Source organism: Puntigrus tetrazona, chromosome 9 (assembly GCF_018831695.1).
Source record: "Puntigrus tetrazona isolate hp1 chromosome 9, ASM1883169v1, whole genome shotgun sequence".
Taxonomy (NCBI): Eukaryota; Metazoa; Chordata; class Actinopteri; order Cypriniformes; family Cyprinidae; genus Puntigrus; species Puntigrus tetrazona.
Genome location: NC_056707.1, coordinates 6,339,665 through 6,355,979, shown reverse-complemented (window position 1 = coordinate 6,355,979; position 16,315 = coordinate 6,339,665). Strand labels below are relative to the sequence as shown.

General features: G+C 38.5%; 1 protein-coding gene across 4 annotated transcripts in view; it reads left to right on the top strand.

The window, feature by feature from the left end:
• Positions 1 to 16,315, top strand: part of myo16 (myosin XVI) — a 158,457-nt gene that overhangs the window by 121,567 nt on the left and 20,575 nt on the right. For all 4 annotated transcript variants that reach the window (XM_043249183.1, XM_043249184.1, XM_043249182.1 and 1 more), the window contains exons 28-33: positions 7,345 to 7,447; positions 8,232 to 8,328; positions 8,416 to 8,662; positions 11,069 to 11,439; positions 11,946 to 13,121; positions 16,128 to 16,280. In XM_043249183.1, the coding sequence (XP_043105118.1) occupies positions 7,345 to 7,447; positions 8,232 to 8,328; positions 8,416 to 8,662; positions 11,069 to 11,439; positions 11,946 to 13,121; positions 16,128 to 16,280 (2,147 nt within the window). The remainder of the gene's footprint in view (positions 1 to 7,344; positions 7,448 to 8,231; positions 8,329 to 8,415; positions 8,663 to 11,068; positions 11,440 to 11,945; positions 13,122 to 16,127; positions 16,281 to 16,315) is intronic.

The window sequence follows — 16,315 nt, the reverse complement described above, 5'->3', positions numbered from 1 at the left end:
GCTGTTCCTTCTGTCAAGCAAGGGTTCAGTGTGACTCTGGCTTCATCTTCCTCGGGAACACAGTGCCTCATCTTCGTGTCATACTGACACACGTAGAATAGGCTGTTCCCGTTCTCTTTGCACAAAACAGTCTTTAATTTAGGGCTGGAGAGGCTTGTAAAGTTCCCACTCCATTTCATTACTTCACTTTTTTTTTTTTACTCAACTTTTGTCCAAAGGTCACCGTAGATATTGATATATATATATATATATATATATATATATATATATATATATATATATATATATCATTAGCCCAAATGTTCAGCCCAATTAGGAGGATTGTTTGTTGAGGATTGTGTGTACACAGAGACTATAAAGTCAGGCAATTCTAACTCTGCTAGGACAGTCTGGTGCTTGACTCACAACCTTTTAAGTAAGTTATGTGTTCTTATTAAAAGAAATTGCTACTTTTTAAATGTGTGTTTTGAGCAGTAGTGTAAGGCTTGTAGATTGTTGTTTCTCTGATCACGAATGCAGACATGGCGAAGCAGAGCGACGTGTAAAAAGACAGTCCCAATTCATTATAATCTGTAATTATGTCCCCACTGGATGCATCAAATGCCTCATTTGTGATGGCTTTTGTTTGTGTCATAGCGCCAGGATACACCATCACATTTTGGTACGTCACACGTATCCGGCCAATCACAATGCACTGGATAGCTGGCCAGTCAGAGCACACCGTGACTTTTTTAGAACGATGAGCTTTGTACAGATCGACCCCATTTCACGAACAATAATGTGCAGTGTGTGGAAAATAATGTGTTTTTGAACCTTAAACTGCATTAAACCAGATACACTAAATGTTCTTTTTAGCAACGTATGAAAACATCTGGCATTTCCGTAATCGGGTTGTAACATATACCCTTATAATAACAATATCTATTAAAACAATTAATTACCTCATCTCTGAACATCGTATTTCATAGTGTCATCAAGCTTCGCTTTTGTTATTGTTTTGAAAATGTGAACTCTAGTGGCCAAAACTTGCATGTTGTGCCTTTAAACACATATATTTTACGGGGTTTCCAGGGTAACAGCTGCATTTCCGCTGCTCAACACCATCTGCTGTCAGAGAGTGAAACCGTGCTTTCATCAAGGGCATCTCCCGCACGCTCCGCCACGTGCTTCTCATCCATGTGTGTTTACACCAGAGTTTGATGCAGCATATTAAACAGTATAATGCATTGCAAACAGTTGATGAGAAGAGTATTCTTAACGTTCATTACAAAACAAAACTAAAATAATATTTGTAATAAGTAATTGTTCACAGTATTTTGATGCGTCCGCGATAACAATATCATACACGTTCAACATTGTGATATATGGCATTACCAAATACCAGCACATGTCTGATCTGGTGTCATGCGTCAAATGCCAAGACGTGAGCCAAAAGTTTAAACACATCCGTCTAGCCCATGTTTACATGAAAAAAACAATGGAAAAGCAGTGCCGTGAAATGGAAAAGCACTTTCTGTGTGAATAGGCCCCTTGAGCTTTTCCTCATCGCTGCTCTTTTCTCCTGAGTGTCTTTCTCACTGTTTTATCATTTTAGATTTACTTAAGTGTCTAATTTTCCAATCTCCTTCCCCACTGTTTTTCGGAGCGGCATAATTCGGTGTGCTTTCATTAGATCACACGCTGCTCTTTCTCTCCCGCTCGGTAAAGGATAAAAGGATTACAGTAACATTCCAGTGCGATAATGAATCGGGACGCTGCTGGTCACATGACACTGTAAGTTTCCACTACCTGGCTGTAAACATCATGAATCTTTCAGAAAGAGAGAGCGCACGAGAGAGAGAGGGAGAGAAGGACTGTGGACACTTTATCCTCTGAACATTTTAGCTCCTAGACAGCAGCTCGTGTTGACTCTGGATTAAATGACCCAGACATTTGTGACATTCGTGTTTAGACTGGGGATAAAATAGCTCAGATTCTCCAGTGATTGTAAATATTGTTTTGACTACATGAAATGAAGCAGATAGTCTCCTGATAAGTGTAACATTGCTATTTTTGAGAGTCATTTAGAAGAGCAAGGTGGATCTAGCGTGTGCCAATCGGTAGTCACACGTGTCTCCTGCTCATTTGCGTGAAGCGCAACTTGTCTGTCACAGCACATGGTCGCTCACATTCCCATGATGCTCTGTTTTTCTTTGAGTGCATGGGTGACGAGGTTTGTTTTTGTCTGAGTGTGTATGTGTGTGTGTGTGTGTGTGTTAGCATCACAATAATGCTACAGCGCTCCAGACAGGGTGAGAGGCTGTTGATGGGATGCAGGCGGATGAAGGCCAGACGATTATGATGGAAATTTGGGGCTTTTCGAGCTGGAGGTTGTCTGATACGGAGGTCAATTTTCATGGCCTTCCGTGGGGGGGGTGCTTTGTCAGCACTGTGTGAGTGTGTGTTTGCTTTATGACATTCAAGCTGTTCGTATATGTCTTTTGTGTGGCAAGAGCTGTACGAGCTTGTTTATTTGTGTTTTTGAGTGCTCTTATTCACTGACTTTTGCCTACATCTAAGTATCCCTAAACAGAATCTGTATTTATCTTACTCCGCTTATTCATACCCCAGTCACACTATATTTGTAAAAATGTCAGTGTTGATACTTGTCTGTTGATTCATTGTCTGAAAAACAAGTCTATATATATATATATATATATATATATATATATATATATATATATATATATATATATATATATATATTGAAAAAAAAATCTTGTTTTCCACAGGTTTCACTTGTTTGTAGTGACATAATTTTGACTTTAGCATCTATCAAGCATCAATCAATCAATTAAGTAGCACTAAAATCAACCTTGTTATTAGGAAAGTGATTATATATTACCTATATTAATCCAAAAGTATTATAAAAGTTAAGAAAATAAACCTATAAGATTGTTTTTGGTTCATTGATAAATAGTTCAAGAGAAGTATGTGTGTGTGCGTATATATACAATTATGCTATTTTATGTTTACAGCAGCAAATGCTAAAATTGTATATCGTTCATATCTGACATATTGACCAGCTCTCTCAGGCATTACCATGTAATTTCTGTTTGCAGTGCCCAGAGCAAACAACACACCGATCGCTACAAACAATTTTCCCTTTTCTTGCGCCATGTGCCAGTCTTTGTTCGAGCACACGTGTGTTGATTTTCTGTTGACTCGTGGGTAAATAAAGAAGTGAAGCCTTGGATAAATGAGGCTTTGTGTTTGCTTATGATGTGGAGTCATGTGTACCCTCCATCCAGCACGTCTCTTCCAAAGACGCCTTGACTTCCCGAGGCAGAAAAGAGGCTGCCAGTCACAAAGAGCCCATTCACAACCTCCTGCGCCTCCATCAAGCCATTCATGAGCATGTGTGAGGGTGAAGGGAAAGTTATTATATTTTTGAATGGATGTTGGTTTTTATATACGTGTGACGTGTGATCGAGAAGTTCTTGGATGATTTGATTCTTTGAGTACAGTATTTTTCTTCTCTGTCATCATGGTCTTTATGAATGAATTGGGTTGTGTAGCCTCAGGTGTGTGGTAGTCTCTGGCCCAGCACTAATGAATACGACAGGCTTATTTATCACGGTTAAGCTCAAGCCTCAGGACAAACTACTCATACACCTTCAAACGCAATGCAGCATCCTCACTGTATCGCACACGTAGACTCACAAACAAATGTGTGGATCTGAGTCAGAGTAGATTGTTTTAGTTGACGTGAATCTAAATGAGGCAGTGAGAGATTAAAGTATTCATTACCATGTTCTTAAAGAGACAGTTTACCCCAAAATAACACTGTCATCACTTGCTCATCCTGATGATTGTTTTCCAAACCTGTATGATTTTCTTTATTCTTAGGTACAAAAGATCTTTTTTTTTCAACAATGTTTTTCCAAGGCACTGAGGTCCAAATTTACAATGGATGACCTGATGGCTATAGGGGGTAAAAAAAAAAAAAAAAAAAAAAAAAAGTCAAATACTTTTGTATTCTAAAAATAAGAATTAAATGCACACAGGGTTTGATTTTTTTTAAGCATCCAAAATGTTGAACAAAACAGTTATTAGTCAAAATAATGCAATAAAAATAAATATCATTGGTGAAATAAATATTTCCAGTCATTTAAAAAAAAAAAAAACTTTTAAAAACTTTTCTGTAATTACTAGAAATTATAGGACATTTTCTCAATAATGTGTAAAACAGTTATGTTTATGAAAGAAGTCAGAACTTTTATGCTCATCAAGGGTACATTTACCTGATCAAAATACAAAATATCATATAATAACATTGTGAAATATTATTAGAATTTAAAAGAACTGCTTTCTATTTCATTTATTATTGTGACATCAAAACTGAATTTTCAGCATCATTACTTATTATTATTTAAGTATATATAATTATTTTACATTTTAAATGAGGACAAATTTATTTATTTATTTGTTCATTTATTTATTTTTAAAAAGAAATCTTTTGTGATTTTAAGGGGTCATATGATATTCCTAAAAATAATATTATTTTGTGTATAATACCGTTGCATCATGACAAACATTTTTAAAGAACCAGTTTTACATACACTGTAATGTATGTCCTTCATTATTTTTATCGCTCAAAAGTATATTTCTTTCATGAATGTCTGCAGAAGCCATCATAATGCAAATTGCATACAACAGATATAATACTGCAGCTTGCATGTGCAAAATTTCTTCTCAATCTGAAAAGATCATCGTAACGTGAACCGCCAAATGGCTGTACCTCACTCATTTCATCTGGTTTATTTGTTTTACACAAACACTTGTGTGATATTTATTTTTATTTATTTATTTATTTTCCACAGAGTGAGAGGATTTAATGGATAACAGCTGGGAACAGGAAACCCTGCAATAATACGCTGATTTACATAAGGCTCTCTCTGTACCTTCCCGTTTTTTTTTTTTCCTAGTACACTCAGCTCCAGCACTTTGAGTGGTATAGCAGTTTGATGTATGCATTAATATAAATGCTCATACGCGAATCCCTGCTTTTTTCCTGACAGCAAAAATGCCGTCAGCGGTTCTTATCGCCATAATGATGCTCAGAATAAGAGATGATGGTCTGTTGTCATCCTCTTTGTTTTATTGTGGCTATTTGCTGTGAATATTGAGGTAGATACCCCCACCCACCCCCACGCACACCCTCCCTTCCCATAATCCCAATTCGGATCTTAACTGCCAGGCAGTCGACCCTGTTGAGTTCATATGACTCTATCCCCAAAGGCCCTACAAACTGTGAGGGCATCGATAATTTTCATATTCATATACAAGAGGTCTTTGGTTTCCCCTGGCTCCCTTCACGGTTGATGACTCCTGTGGGAAGCTGTGGGTCTTGGTCATAGAAGAAGGGTTAGGAGAAGTTCAGAAGCACCAGGCTGCTGTAAATCACATTGAAAGGGAGACGCTGAGTTAATTTGGCTTAAGGCTTAAGCAAGTGTTCGACTGAGCGCATAGAGAAGCCCCCCAATACACTACATCCCTTCAATCCCAACCCTCCCATCTGTTCACCATGTGCCACTTGACCAGTGCATGAGAGCTGTGTGCTCAGTGGAAACGGTGAGGATAAGTGTAAATAATTAATTAATTTTGGTTGAAAGTCAGGATGTCAATTTTCACTCTCGCATTAAGATTTCTTGCATCACGAATCACATGCGTGACACTTTAATGGTCCGTAATGCAGCTGCCTACGCAAAAGTATTTTCACCACATGTTTAATTGTGTTAATAGGCAGGAAGAATAAAAGATCGATTTGGTGAAGTATTATTGGAAAGTCAAAAATGCAGAATGCTTTGGGAATGAGACACACGGTACGGTAACGGTTCGGTACGTACATCGGTTTTCACATCACGGTTTGATATGGTTTGGGTACAGCAGAAGGAAGAAATGCTAAACTTTTATTATTTTATTTTTTTTATTCAATTATAATTAAAAATAATTAAATATAATTGATTATTTTTATAATTAAAAAGTAAATCTGCACTTTTACATTACTATAAGGTTACAATTAACAACAGAGCCCAAATTTAAATTTAATATTTTTTTTATTATTATTGAAATAATCAAAAAGGAAAAAAAAAGAAAAACACAAATATTAAATTAGCTTAGAAATTATAGGAAATATGTTGAAATATAATCATTTACACACTGGCTTTCATAACTTGCTTCTTAAATAATTTATTGAAATATACATTACATAATCAAGACATTACTAAAAGGTAAAGCAAAATTTGAAAAAACATGAAACATGAAAGCATATAGACTATATAGATTATGACTATATATATATGTTTTGTATGCATCTCACAGTATTTTTATAACGATAAAGGATATGTATAACAATAAGCAGTGTGGCGTTATTAAGCATAGGCTACAAAGAATGATTGCCTGCTCATTATGGAATCGAAATCGACGATAGATGACAAAAATGTTATTGCATAGTTATAGCAAGCACTCAATGATGATTTTTGGTAAATCAAAAACATACATTTTCATGTTACTTGATGCTATTTCTGTTTGTATTTTAAGATGTTTTCTTCTAAGCATTATAGATAGTTTGGGTTTCTGGCATAGAACTAAACTTTGTCTCAATTTAATGCTGTATATTGAGCAGCAGTTAATGTTAAATCCATACGTGATACACATATCTAAGGAAAAATGCATTGTTGGTCAGCGCCACCTACCATGCAGGCATTATTTTATATAATTAGTATGGATAGCACATTCTTTCTCCCTTTGTGAATTCCTTTAGTCTCGTTGATTATTAAACACCATTTCTTTGCGCCAGATGTTCATAACGCATAATCCAAATGCACAAACACACACACATGTTCGAGGGGTGTGTCTACAGCTTACCCTGTCGCACCACAGATGCTTGATCCCTCTACGCTAGAACAATGCAGCAAAGCTCTCCAAGTTTGACCTTTCTCTGTGAATGGTTGTCTTGCCAACAGCCACCGCAGCAGATGCCGAGAAGTCTTCCAGACTCTGAAACCCTTTGACCCTCGAATTGCATCTCTCGGTGGGTTTTCCCACCAAGGGAGTGAAGCTGATTGAGCATTGTCTTTCGTAGCTTAACCTCAGAAGTCCTAGATGGTTATTGTATTTGAAAATCCCAGCCTTGTTAAACAAGGCCGACAGGAGGTAGGTGGTCCTTATGGTTAATGCAGACAGCATTCCCCTACAAGCATTAGTGAGCATCATTCTATAACGCAGCAGTAATGGGCTCATAGATTCCCTTGCAGCTGAATATGTGGGTGACAGTGATGTTATGTGGGTTTTGTGGTGCAGATACAGAGAGCTGGTGGACACCATCCTTACTGACAGGAAGAAAGCATCTGCAGAGGAGAAGTGCCGTCACATTCTGCAGCATTGTAAACTCCAGGGCTGGCAGGTGAGTTTCCAGAGACATCTACACAGCTTTAAGGAAACGTTCATAGGTGGACTGCTAAGCACAGATTTTACACTATTTTACACAACATATACAGTATGTGAGCTGTGTATTTTCTGCCATTAGTTTAGCATCACGCTATCATCAAACTCTGTTGAACTTGTAAGCTGAGACTCATGTGATGTACTGTTATTTGGTTATTAGGTTACATAGCAATTATATGTCTAAACTGCTAAATAAAAGATTTTAGGTAAAAGGTAAAATGCATTTTAACTCTGTTACATAAAATGAGCAAATGTGTACTGTTTTAACATTAATAGTTCATTGAATGGACCTACCAACACTATAATCTTCATAACAACAATCTCCACGAAAACAAAAATGCCCCAAATAGCTGAGCATTAAACACAAACAGATGTTTCAAAATTCATAAAATAGCACTTAATTATATTATTTTCTACCCAGTTGTGTCCTATGTAAAGTAAAGTGCGCCGTGTAGAAAAACAGTCTATCCATTCCATTTCAGTCAATGCAATAACGATTCAGTAAGAAAGTGGATTAAGTAAACTTTAATTTGACAAATTTAAGTGGGTTGTACCAAAGAATTAAATTAAGTTGTGATCAAATGTTCAGCAATTGTGTTGCTTTGGCTGATTTCAGGTAAATTGTACAAGCAGCAAAAATCTTTTTTTTTTCCTGTGTATATAGGTAGTAGGCAGCAAACTCGATTCTGGAACAGAGCTAATGCGATTACCTATCTCTCTCCCACTTTTCTTCTCTCGTTCAGATGGGGAACAGTAAGGTTTTCTTGAGATACTGGCAGGCCGATCACCTTAATGATCGCTGCCATCAACTGCACAGGAAGATTATTGTCTGTCAGAAAGGTAAAAGGGATCGACAGAGACTGTGTGGTTATACTGTATGATCTGTCACCAGGCTCATATTTTTACTTAATCGTGTGTGTGATTCAGTGGTGCGTGGCTGGTTGGCCAGACAATGTGCGCGGCGCAGGCTCACGTCTCGGCAGCAGGAGCAGTGTAACGTCCAGCGGTTCCTGCAGGGAGCAGAGGACTTGGGTTTGCGGGCTTACGACAGCCTGGTCATCCAAAACGCAGCTGATATTGCACGAGAGAATGACCGCCTCAGGGGTCACATCAGTGCTCCGCCGCTGGGCGAGAGACCGGAACCTGTGGGCAAAGAAGAAGACTCGCCCAAGAGGTGAAACTTATATAAGAGAATGTGTTACTTATTTAAAGGGTTAAAGTAAGTTTCCAAAATGAAAATTGGTATTATTGCTGCTTATAAGTGGTATTTGTCCACTTTAAGTAAAGTAGCAGTAAAATGGCAAGAAATGAGATTTATAATGGATTATAACTATGAAAATTGTAATCTGTTGTAACTTGAAGTAATCATGTTCGCTGTGTTGTAAATGGTCGTACTCTTGAAAGCTATACCCAGTAAATATTATAACACATTAAAACTGTTCTTATGAATAATCATGAGATGATACAACATATTGTAAAGTTATTTAAGATACTTTTTGCATTCATTATAATGATTTAAGATTACACTATGTATTATAAATATAGGCTTCATAGAAAGTGTTATTTTTTATTTTGAGGTGAACTAGCCTTTTAATGAAGCATAAATTGTTAGTAATCTGTTTTTACAATATACACATCTAAATTCAAAATTATTCTCAATTATTAAAATCAGCTATTTTGAGGGTAACAGCCATTTTGAGGTTTCTCTTTTTTTCAGAAATCCAGCGTGGTCCTGTCTCTGTTTAATTAGCTCTTAAAAAAATACAGATCAAGGAAATAATCATATAGTGTCCCTTTTGTCTGCTGAAATTCGATCAAATGTGACATCTCGAATACATCTCTGCTACTATGAGATTTCCTGTTGAAGGATTATATTAGACACTCTAACAGTCTAAATTATTTTGGATTGTCTGATTATATCCAAAGAAAATTGACCTCCTTGTTTCTCTCTTCTCCTTGTTCCTTTTTTTTTTGCATTCAAATTAGGAACGGAATGTGCAGTTAGTTTATGACTAATGTTAGAATCGCTGGTACTTTTTGTGATATTACTGGGAATTCAGCAAATGGAAAGGTTGATCTCAGGTTTGTTGTAGATGTTATTAACAGCGGAACATACAGTAAGTACTACCCTTTCCATCTGAAAAGGTCTGCTTTTAGATTGATATTCAGTACTCAAAGCTGATTCCAAATGCAAAACCTTTTTTTATATATATTGATAGTTTCAAAAGGTACAATAAACTAAATTTCTGACTGCATGAGTTGCATAAGCTATGATAAAAGGGGTTTCAGGCATTCAACTTCAAGACCATCCCATGCCTGTGATGAAACCACAATATCAAAGCACATTAAATGGCTTGATGCTTTATTAAAACTATCCAAAAACACAGGGCAGATTTATGTAGAACTTAGGCACAATGCAACAGTTGACTAGGAAGTGCTGGTTAGTATCATTAGAGGGGAATCTATTCATACAAGCATAAACACAGGTGTATTTGGCTGGCCATTGTCATTGGCTGTTTTTCCATCATTCTGAATATGACCATCTGCTCTTATAAAGGGGGTGGGCTTCTTGTTCTTCAAAACATGCACACTCGTTTATCACATACATTCACTTTTAGCATCGCAAATGAGGGAGGTGCAGGTGATTAAGTGATGGGGGTTTCGTAGCTAATCTAGATGTGGCAAACTCAATCAGCGACTCAAGAGGAGCTCCATACTGCTAATCAGAGAGAGATAAGACCCTCCCCCACTCTGGGTTGCTGAAATCTCCTTAGGGTTTTAAGTCACTGTAACCCCTCACCACCCCCCGATCCCCGAATACTATCCACCCCACCACTCCATTTCCTTTTCTATGAGAACAACAGATGGTAGGCCCAGATTATAGGGTAAATATCAAACAAGAGTGTACATGTCACATTAGAGTATTACAGGAATCAGCTTAGACTTAATCAGAAATGTGAATAATCTTTTCAGGCGTTCTGTATATCAGAGTTTAGAATCGTAATATAATGCTAATTTGTTGTTATTGTTTACTGGTACAAAGGAAAAAAGTGAAAATGAGTAGTCTATAAGTCTTTAATACTAATACCTGTAACTAACTACAATGAGGTACCACTTTTTGTGAATTAATTTGACCTGCATATCAGGAAATTATTAAGGTTAAATTTTAAATCTATTGACAAGCCTAGTAATTAGTTTTTATTTATCTTTATTGTTAACACCCATTCCGGTTAGTGAAGTGTAATGAAATCTTAATCCAGATATGAATAGACAGCTTGACATTGTTGTATTGATTTTATGAAGGTTGAGGCTGATCCACCCACACATGGCAGCTGCTTAGCACCTTTACTACCCATCATACATTGAGACAGGACATATGCTTCTAGTCTGATAGTGAGTGAATGATTGAAAGAACGAGCATATGAATGAATAATGATTTGCTAGATTGGGGAGGGGGAAAATATACCAGGGTAATACCAGTCATGATGAATGACAGAAACGGCACTAAACATCTTATTTACACAAGCAGTTGTACCGTTTGAATTTACTTAATTATTCACCCAATCATCCTTTTGTTTAGGATTGTTGAAAAAAGTGGGAGGGTTAACGATGTGGCAGGCCGTGGGGGGAACAGACCACTCCGGCATTTCCGCTCCAGCTCTGTGCCTCTACCCCTGGTTATGGACAGCTTGGTACACTCCAGTATTGGGACATCAATCAAAGCAGCCCTTCAGCCTGCGCCACACTCCACTGAGGAGGGAAATGGAGGGAGCCTCTCCTCCCCACGAAAACAACCTCCTCCCAAACCCAAACGAGACCCTAATACACGTCTGAGTGCATCATATGAGGCAGTGAGCGCTGGGCTGAGTATTGCACCTAAAGACAGCCCTGCTGAGGGTCAAGCCTCTCCATCTGGAAGCCCACCAAAAACTCAACTCTCTCCTTCTGATCGTATGTATAAATATGAGTTCAAACATTCACTTCATGTCCAAAAGTATGTGGACACCCTCTTCTTTTATGCATGATGTATTGACCTGCACATAGCCTAAACCTGAATCCCACTGATTCACCTTTGGGAGCCAGACCCCATCATGCAACACCAGGGTCTCTAACCTCACTGATGTGCTTCTGTCAGAATGGGTGCAATACTTGCATCCCTATTCCAACATCTAGCGAAAAAACCTTTCCAGAAGATTTCAAGGAGAATTAGGGAGTACCAGCTTGCCATTAATGAATGGATTCAATGTAATAAATGTAGATAAAATATTAATTATTTGCAAATACAATGTAGGTGTGGTGTTCAGAGGTCCACATACTTTTGGCCGTATGCATGTTTTATGCAACACAGAACTAAATGTCTTAATCTACTTCAGCTGATTGAAAATTGTTTCTGGCCTTCTATTAAATGGCTTTTGCCTTTCCTTCCGAAACCATCCATCATCCCACTCCGCCTCCAGCTCTCTCTAAACCACGCCCTCACAGTGATGACTACAGCACCATGAAGAAGATCCCACCCCCCAAGCCCAAACGCAGCCCTAATACCAAACTGACAGGCTCTTACGAGGAGATCTCTGTACCTTCTCCTGCACGGCCCACGGACATGAAGCTTGTCAGCCTGTTACGAGGCGGCCACTGCCTGGGCCTCATCCAGCGAGCAGCATCTGCGGATGGCCCCCATTCTTCTGTGCTAAGCTTATACCCCTGCCAGGATGAGGAGGATGTGTATATTGAGATGGTGGGGGCCTCAAGAGCCCTCAGCCTGGCAGATTCCCACAGTCCAGAACTGGGAGAGGCAGTATACGAGGAAATGAAGTACTTCCCACCTGATGAGGTGGGGTCAGCTCCGGTGGTCAAGCCTGAAACTGTCAATCCCACTACTGCAACCCTGCCTGCCCCAGTTCTGGAAATCAAGAGGCCTGTGACTTTGATGGAGCACTCTGGCACTCTTGGGGGAAAGCAGCAAGGAAAAGATGGGACGTCATGTGACATTCCAGCTCCATTCCCCAATCTTCTTCCACACCGTCCCCCACTTCTAGTCTTCCCTCCATCCCCTGTCACCTGCTCTCCTGCCTCGGATGAGTCCCCTCTTACACCTTTGGAGGTTAAGAAGTTGCCGGTGTTCGAGACCAACCTCAACTACACCAGCCAGGATGGAGGTAGCCCACTCTCACCACAGTACACCCGGCAAAGAGCTGACTCCTCACCAAGTCTTTCTGTCCTAATGCCAGACAAATCTACGCCACCCTTGACTCCTCCTCCCCCTCCTCCCCCTCCAGCAGCACTTCCACCTCCTTACCGTCCCCCATCCCACTTCCCCTTTCCCCCTGAACCAAACTTCTTGGCCCTGACCCGTGCAGCTTCTGTGGCTACCACTGATTCCCCCAAGGTTTCCCATAAAATAGGGCACGGTCTGGCAGAGACGCCCCCAAGCAGTACGAAACCTCCCTTCTCCCCAGTAAAGACTTCGAGGCCAGAGCCCCGCAGAGCTCACTCCTGCTCCTCATCGCCTCTGCTCTTCAACCCTGCCAATGGGAGACCCCTCACCAGCCCTCTAGACGAGCTCAACACTCTTTTCAGCTCAGGGCGCAGCCTGCTCCGCAAGTCCACCACTGGAAGAAAGATACGTGACAGTGGTGAGTGAGGGTCTGTGCATGTGTTTGAGTATATGTGTTCTTGGTTCATTTGTGGCACCAAAAGGAAATGCATACATGAATTACCAAGCAAATCTATCAAGCACTACAGTTGAGCCAGTGTTTACTTCAGGCCTCTCAGTCAGATAAAGCAATGTTGAAAGGTACATTTTTATCACATTTTCACCCAAAAACATTTTATAAAAAAAAAAGATTATGGCATTTACATTAACTGATGTAATACTAAAACTTTTTTTTACTCTCATGATAAGTCAGGCTGATAGATGTTAGTAGGTTATGTACATCGCAGCGTCACACTAGCCGTTATGTATTTTTTGTGGAGCAAAAAGGACACTTCTGGAGCACAGCTAGTGTAAACAAAAGCATCGACTCAATCTTTTGTAAAATTGATGTTACCACTGGGCGTATTTTCAATTTGCAGTTTAAGTTTCGTAATTTAATAGGTAATGGAAACAAAGTTTATGATTACACAGTTTTCATTTCTGTGTGAACTATCCTTTTAAACTGTTAAACTGTTGAGACATGAATCACAGATTTGTATTAAATTGCAGATTTTTATAGCTCATCAAATAAGTTTACGCTCACCAGCACACATAGTCATGCTTAATTTGCTGCAGGAGCATTAAAATAGTCTGGTCAAATTATAGAAACTTTCCCAGCACTCTTCTGGTTAAATGTCATTTCATATATGTGGTTATTGAAAGGCACGTCCTGTTTAGTTTTTCTTGACTCATCCATTGCCATACTTTGTGTTTGTCAAAAACAGTGAGGTCAGTGCTGATAAAACAGACATTTACCATAAAACCTCAGTTTAGGCTGTATTTTGCTTCTCCTCTGGATCACTTTTATTGCACGACAACATCTTTATGCAACAACAGCTCTTAAATGCTTCTACACTATGGGCCCAAAGGTTGAACTGAGCAAGAATAATCTGAAATGGTTTTCTGGCATCTGTATTTTTATAATATATAATGCACATTAAGCTCAAAAAGAGCATTAAATGTCACATTAAAATAAAATAATTCGATGTGAAAGCATTCTTAGGAAGGATGTTGGGTGTGCATGCAAATTTAGTTTACATGCTGTGTTTAACACAGTTTCCCTCACCTCCTCCTCTTAACCTTTGGATTTAATTAAAGATGCTTTATCAATTCCCATCATGAATTTATGAGCATGGATCCCATATGACCCCAACCCATACGTGCTTGTGTGAGAAATACAATGTTGTTTCACAAATGCGCAACTGACAAGATTAATATAAATATCTTAATCCATAATTGGTTACATCTAAAGGACACCACTAAGGCCAGTGTTTGTTGAGATGTTTGACTTGTTCCTTGTATAGACGAGAAACATCTGTCTGCATTCAGTTTTTTTATAATGCATTGCCAAGATCACAAAAGATCAATACAATTAACTTAGCAACCACTACAACTAATTGTATCAGCCAGAAACAGATACTTTTAAACCCTATATGAAACTAAAGCAAATATCACGTAACAATATGAGGATTCTGCTTTGATTGATATGAATGATTCTGGTTTGATAATTTCATGTGTAACAGCATTTTCTGGGATGTTATGGAGACATAATCAATGAGCTTTTTGTTACCGGATTGCATGTGTATAGTCATCTGTACCTGTGTGTGTGTGTATGTGTGTGTGTGTATATATATATATATATGTTTTTTTTTATATGTCTTGAATTCAGTTTATTGTAAAGGGCACAGGGGGTATTAGCTCCAGTCACATAAATATTACATGGAAAAGAGATGATGTAGCTATGAAATATTAAATATCAAAGTCTCCCACTCTGCTGACGGATGTGAATCGGTGCAATGTGTGTGAATCCCCAGAGTACAATGTGTGTGTGTGTGTGTTTGCGCATCTTAGGACACACTCGGTGTCACACCAGAGCAGAGGAAATTACATCTCTCATTACTGTACATGTTCACGACTGTGTGTGTGTGTGTGTGTGTGTGAAATGAACAAACATTAATCTGTCATAATGTCATTGTTACTATCATACTTGAGAAATATTTCAAAGCATGTCTACAACATAAAGTTTTTGCAAGCTATATTGCACCTTTTAAAGTTAGGTGTTATAAAGCCCTCATAATTTTGTAATATATACATAAAATATATAAAAGCTATTTTATAGAGATATATATTTTATTATTATTATTATTATTATTATTATTATTATTATTATTATGATAAATAGTTTTTTTTTCTTAGATAAAGGGACAAAATATGAATTACAGTTGTAATCAAATTACACAAGAGGAAACAATTATGTTGATAGTTTGACATCAGTAAAAATAGTAAAAAACTGCAAAACAGAAGCATTTTCATTTAAGGACTTTTGACCCTGCTGTATATATTAAACGTAGTCTTCATTTGAAATTAAATACTTTTTAAAGACAAACCCATTTACAAATTAGTGCTCAGATATGCATGGTCGGTCATAATTTGCAATCTTAAGAGTAAAGCGGTGCTTGAATATATAGTGTCTGTAGGGGTCCCAGACACAAAGCTGCAGTTAATGAATCCCTGATAACCCCAGATGCTGGCTGTGAAGTCAGATGCTCGTGACATGAGTGAGAGCATGCTGTAATGGAAACAGGGCTTTAAAAGGGCAGCTGACCCCTATGCTATATCTATCCCTGTAGCGGTCAGATCCAAGCAGACGCACATGCCACAAGGTTTAAACATCCCCCCGTTCTTCCTCTCTCCCTGCTGTCAGCGTCATTGCCAGACTCAATCATTCCCGTAATTTCTTGTCAGAGCAGCTGTAGATGCCCATGTAGAAATGTTAGTGACTCAAGGTGGCAGGTGTTAACTTGCATGCCACGTCCTCACCTTTTTTTGTCATAAACTGGGAACTCATAAGTCAATTGTCATGGATAGATATTCTGTGGTGCTTTATGTATATGTTACGCATGCGCATATTTCATTGCACTAATTTTTCTTTACTCCTTTTCCATAGGACTCTCAAATTCCAACATTAACCTGCCGGGTCGAGAGGATCAAGGCCCCATCTCTCCGTCAGCACAGTTACAGGACAAAAACGCCAATAACCACACTTCTCCCAACTCTTCAAACCCTGCCCCCATTGAGAACGGCAACCAGATCTCTAATGGTAATGGCACATACGAGTGATGAAGCTTGTGAAGA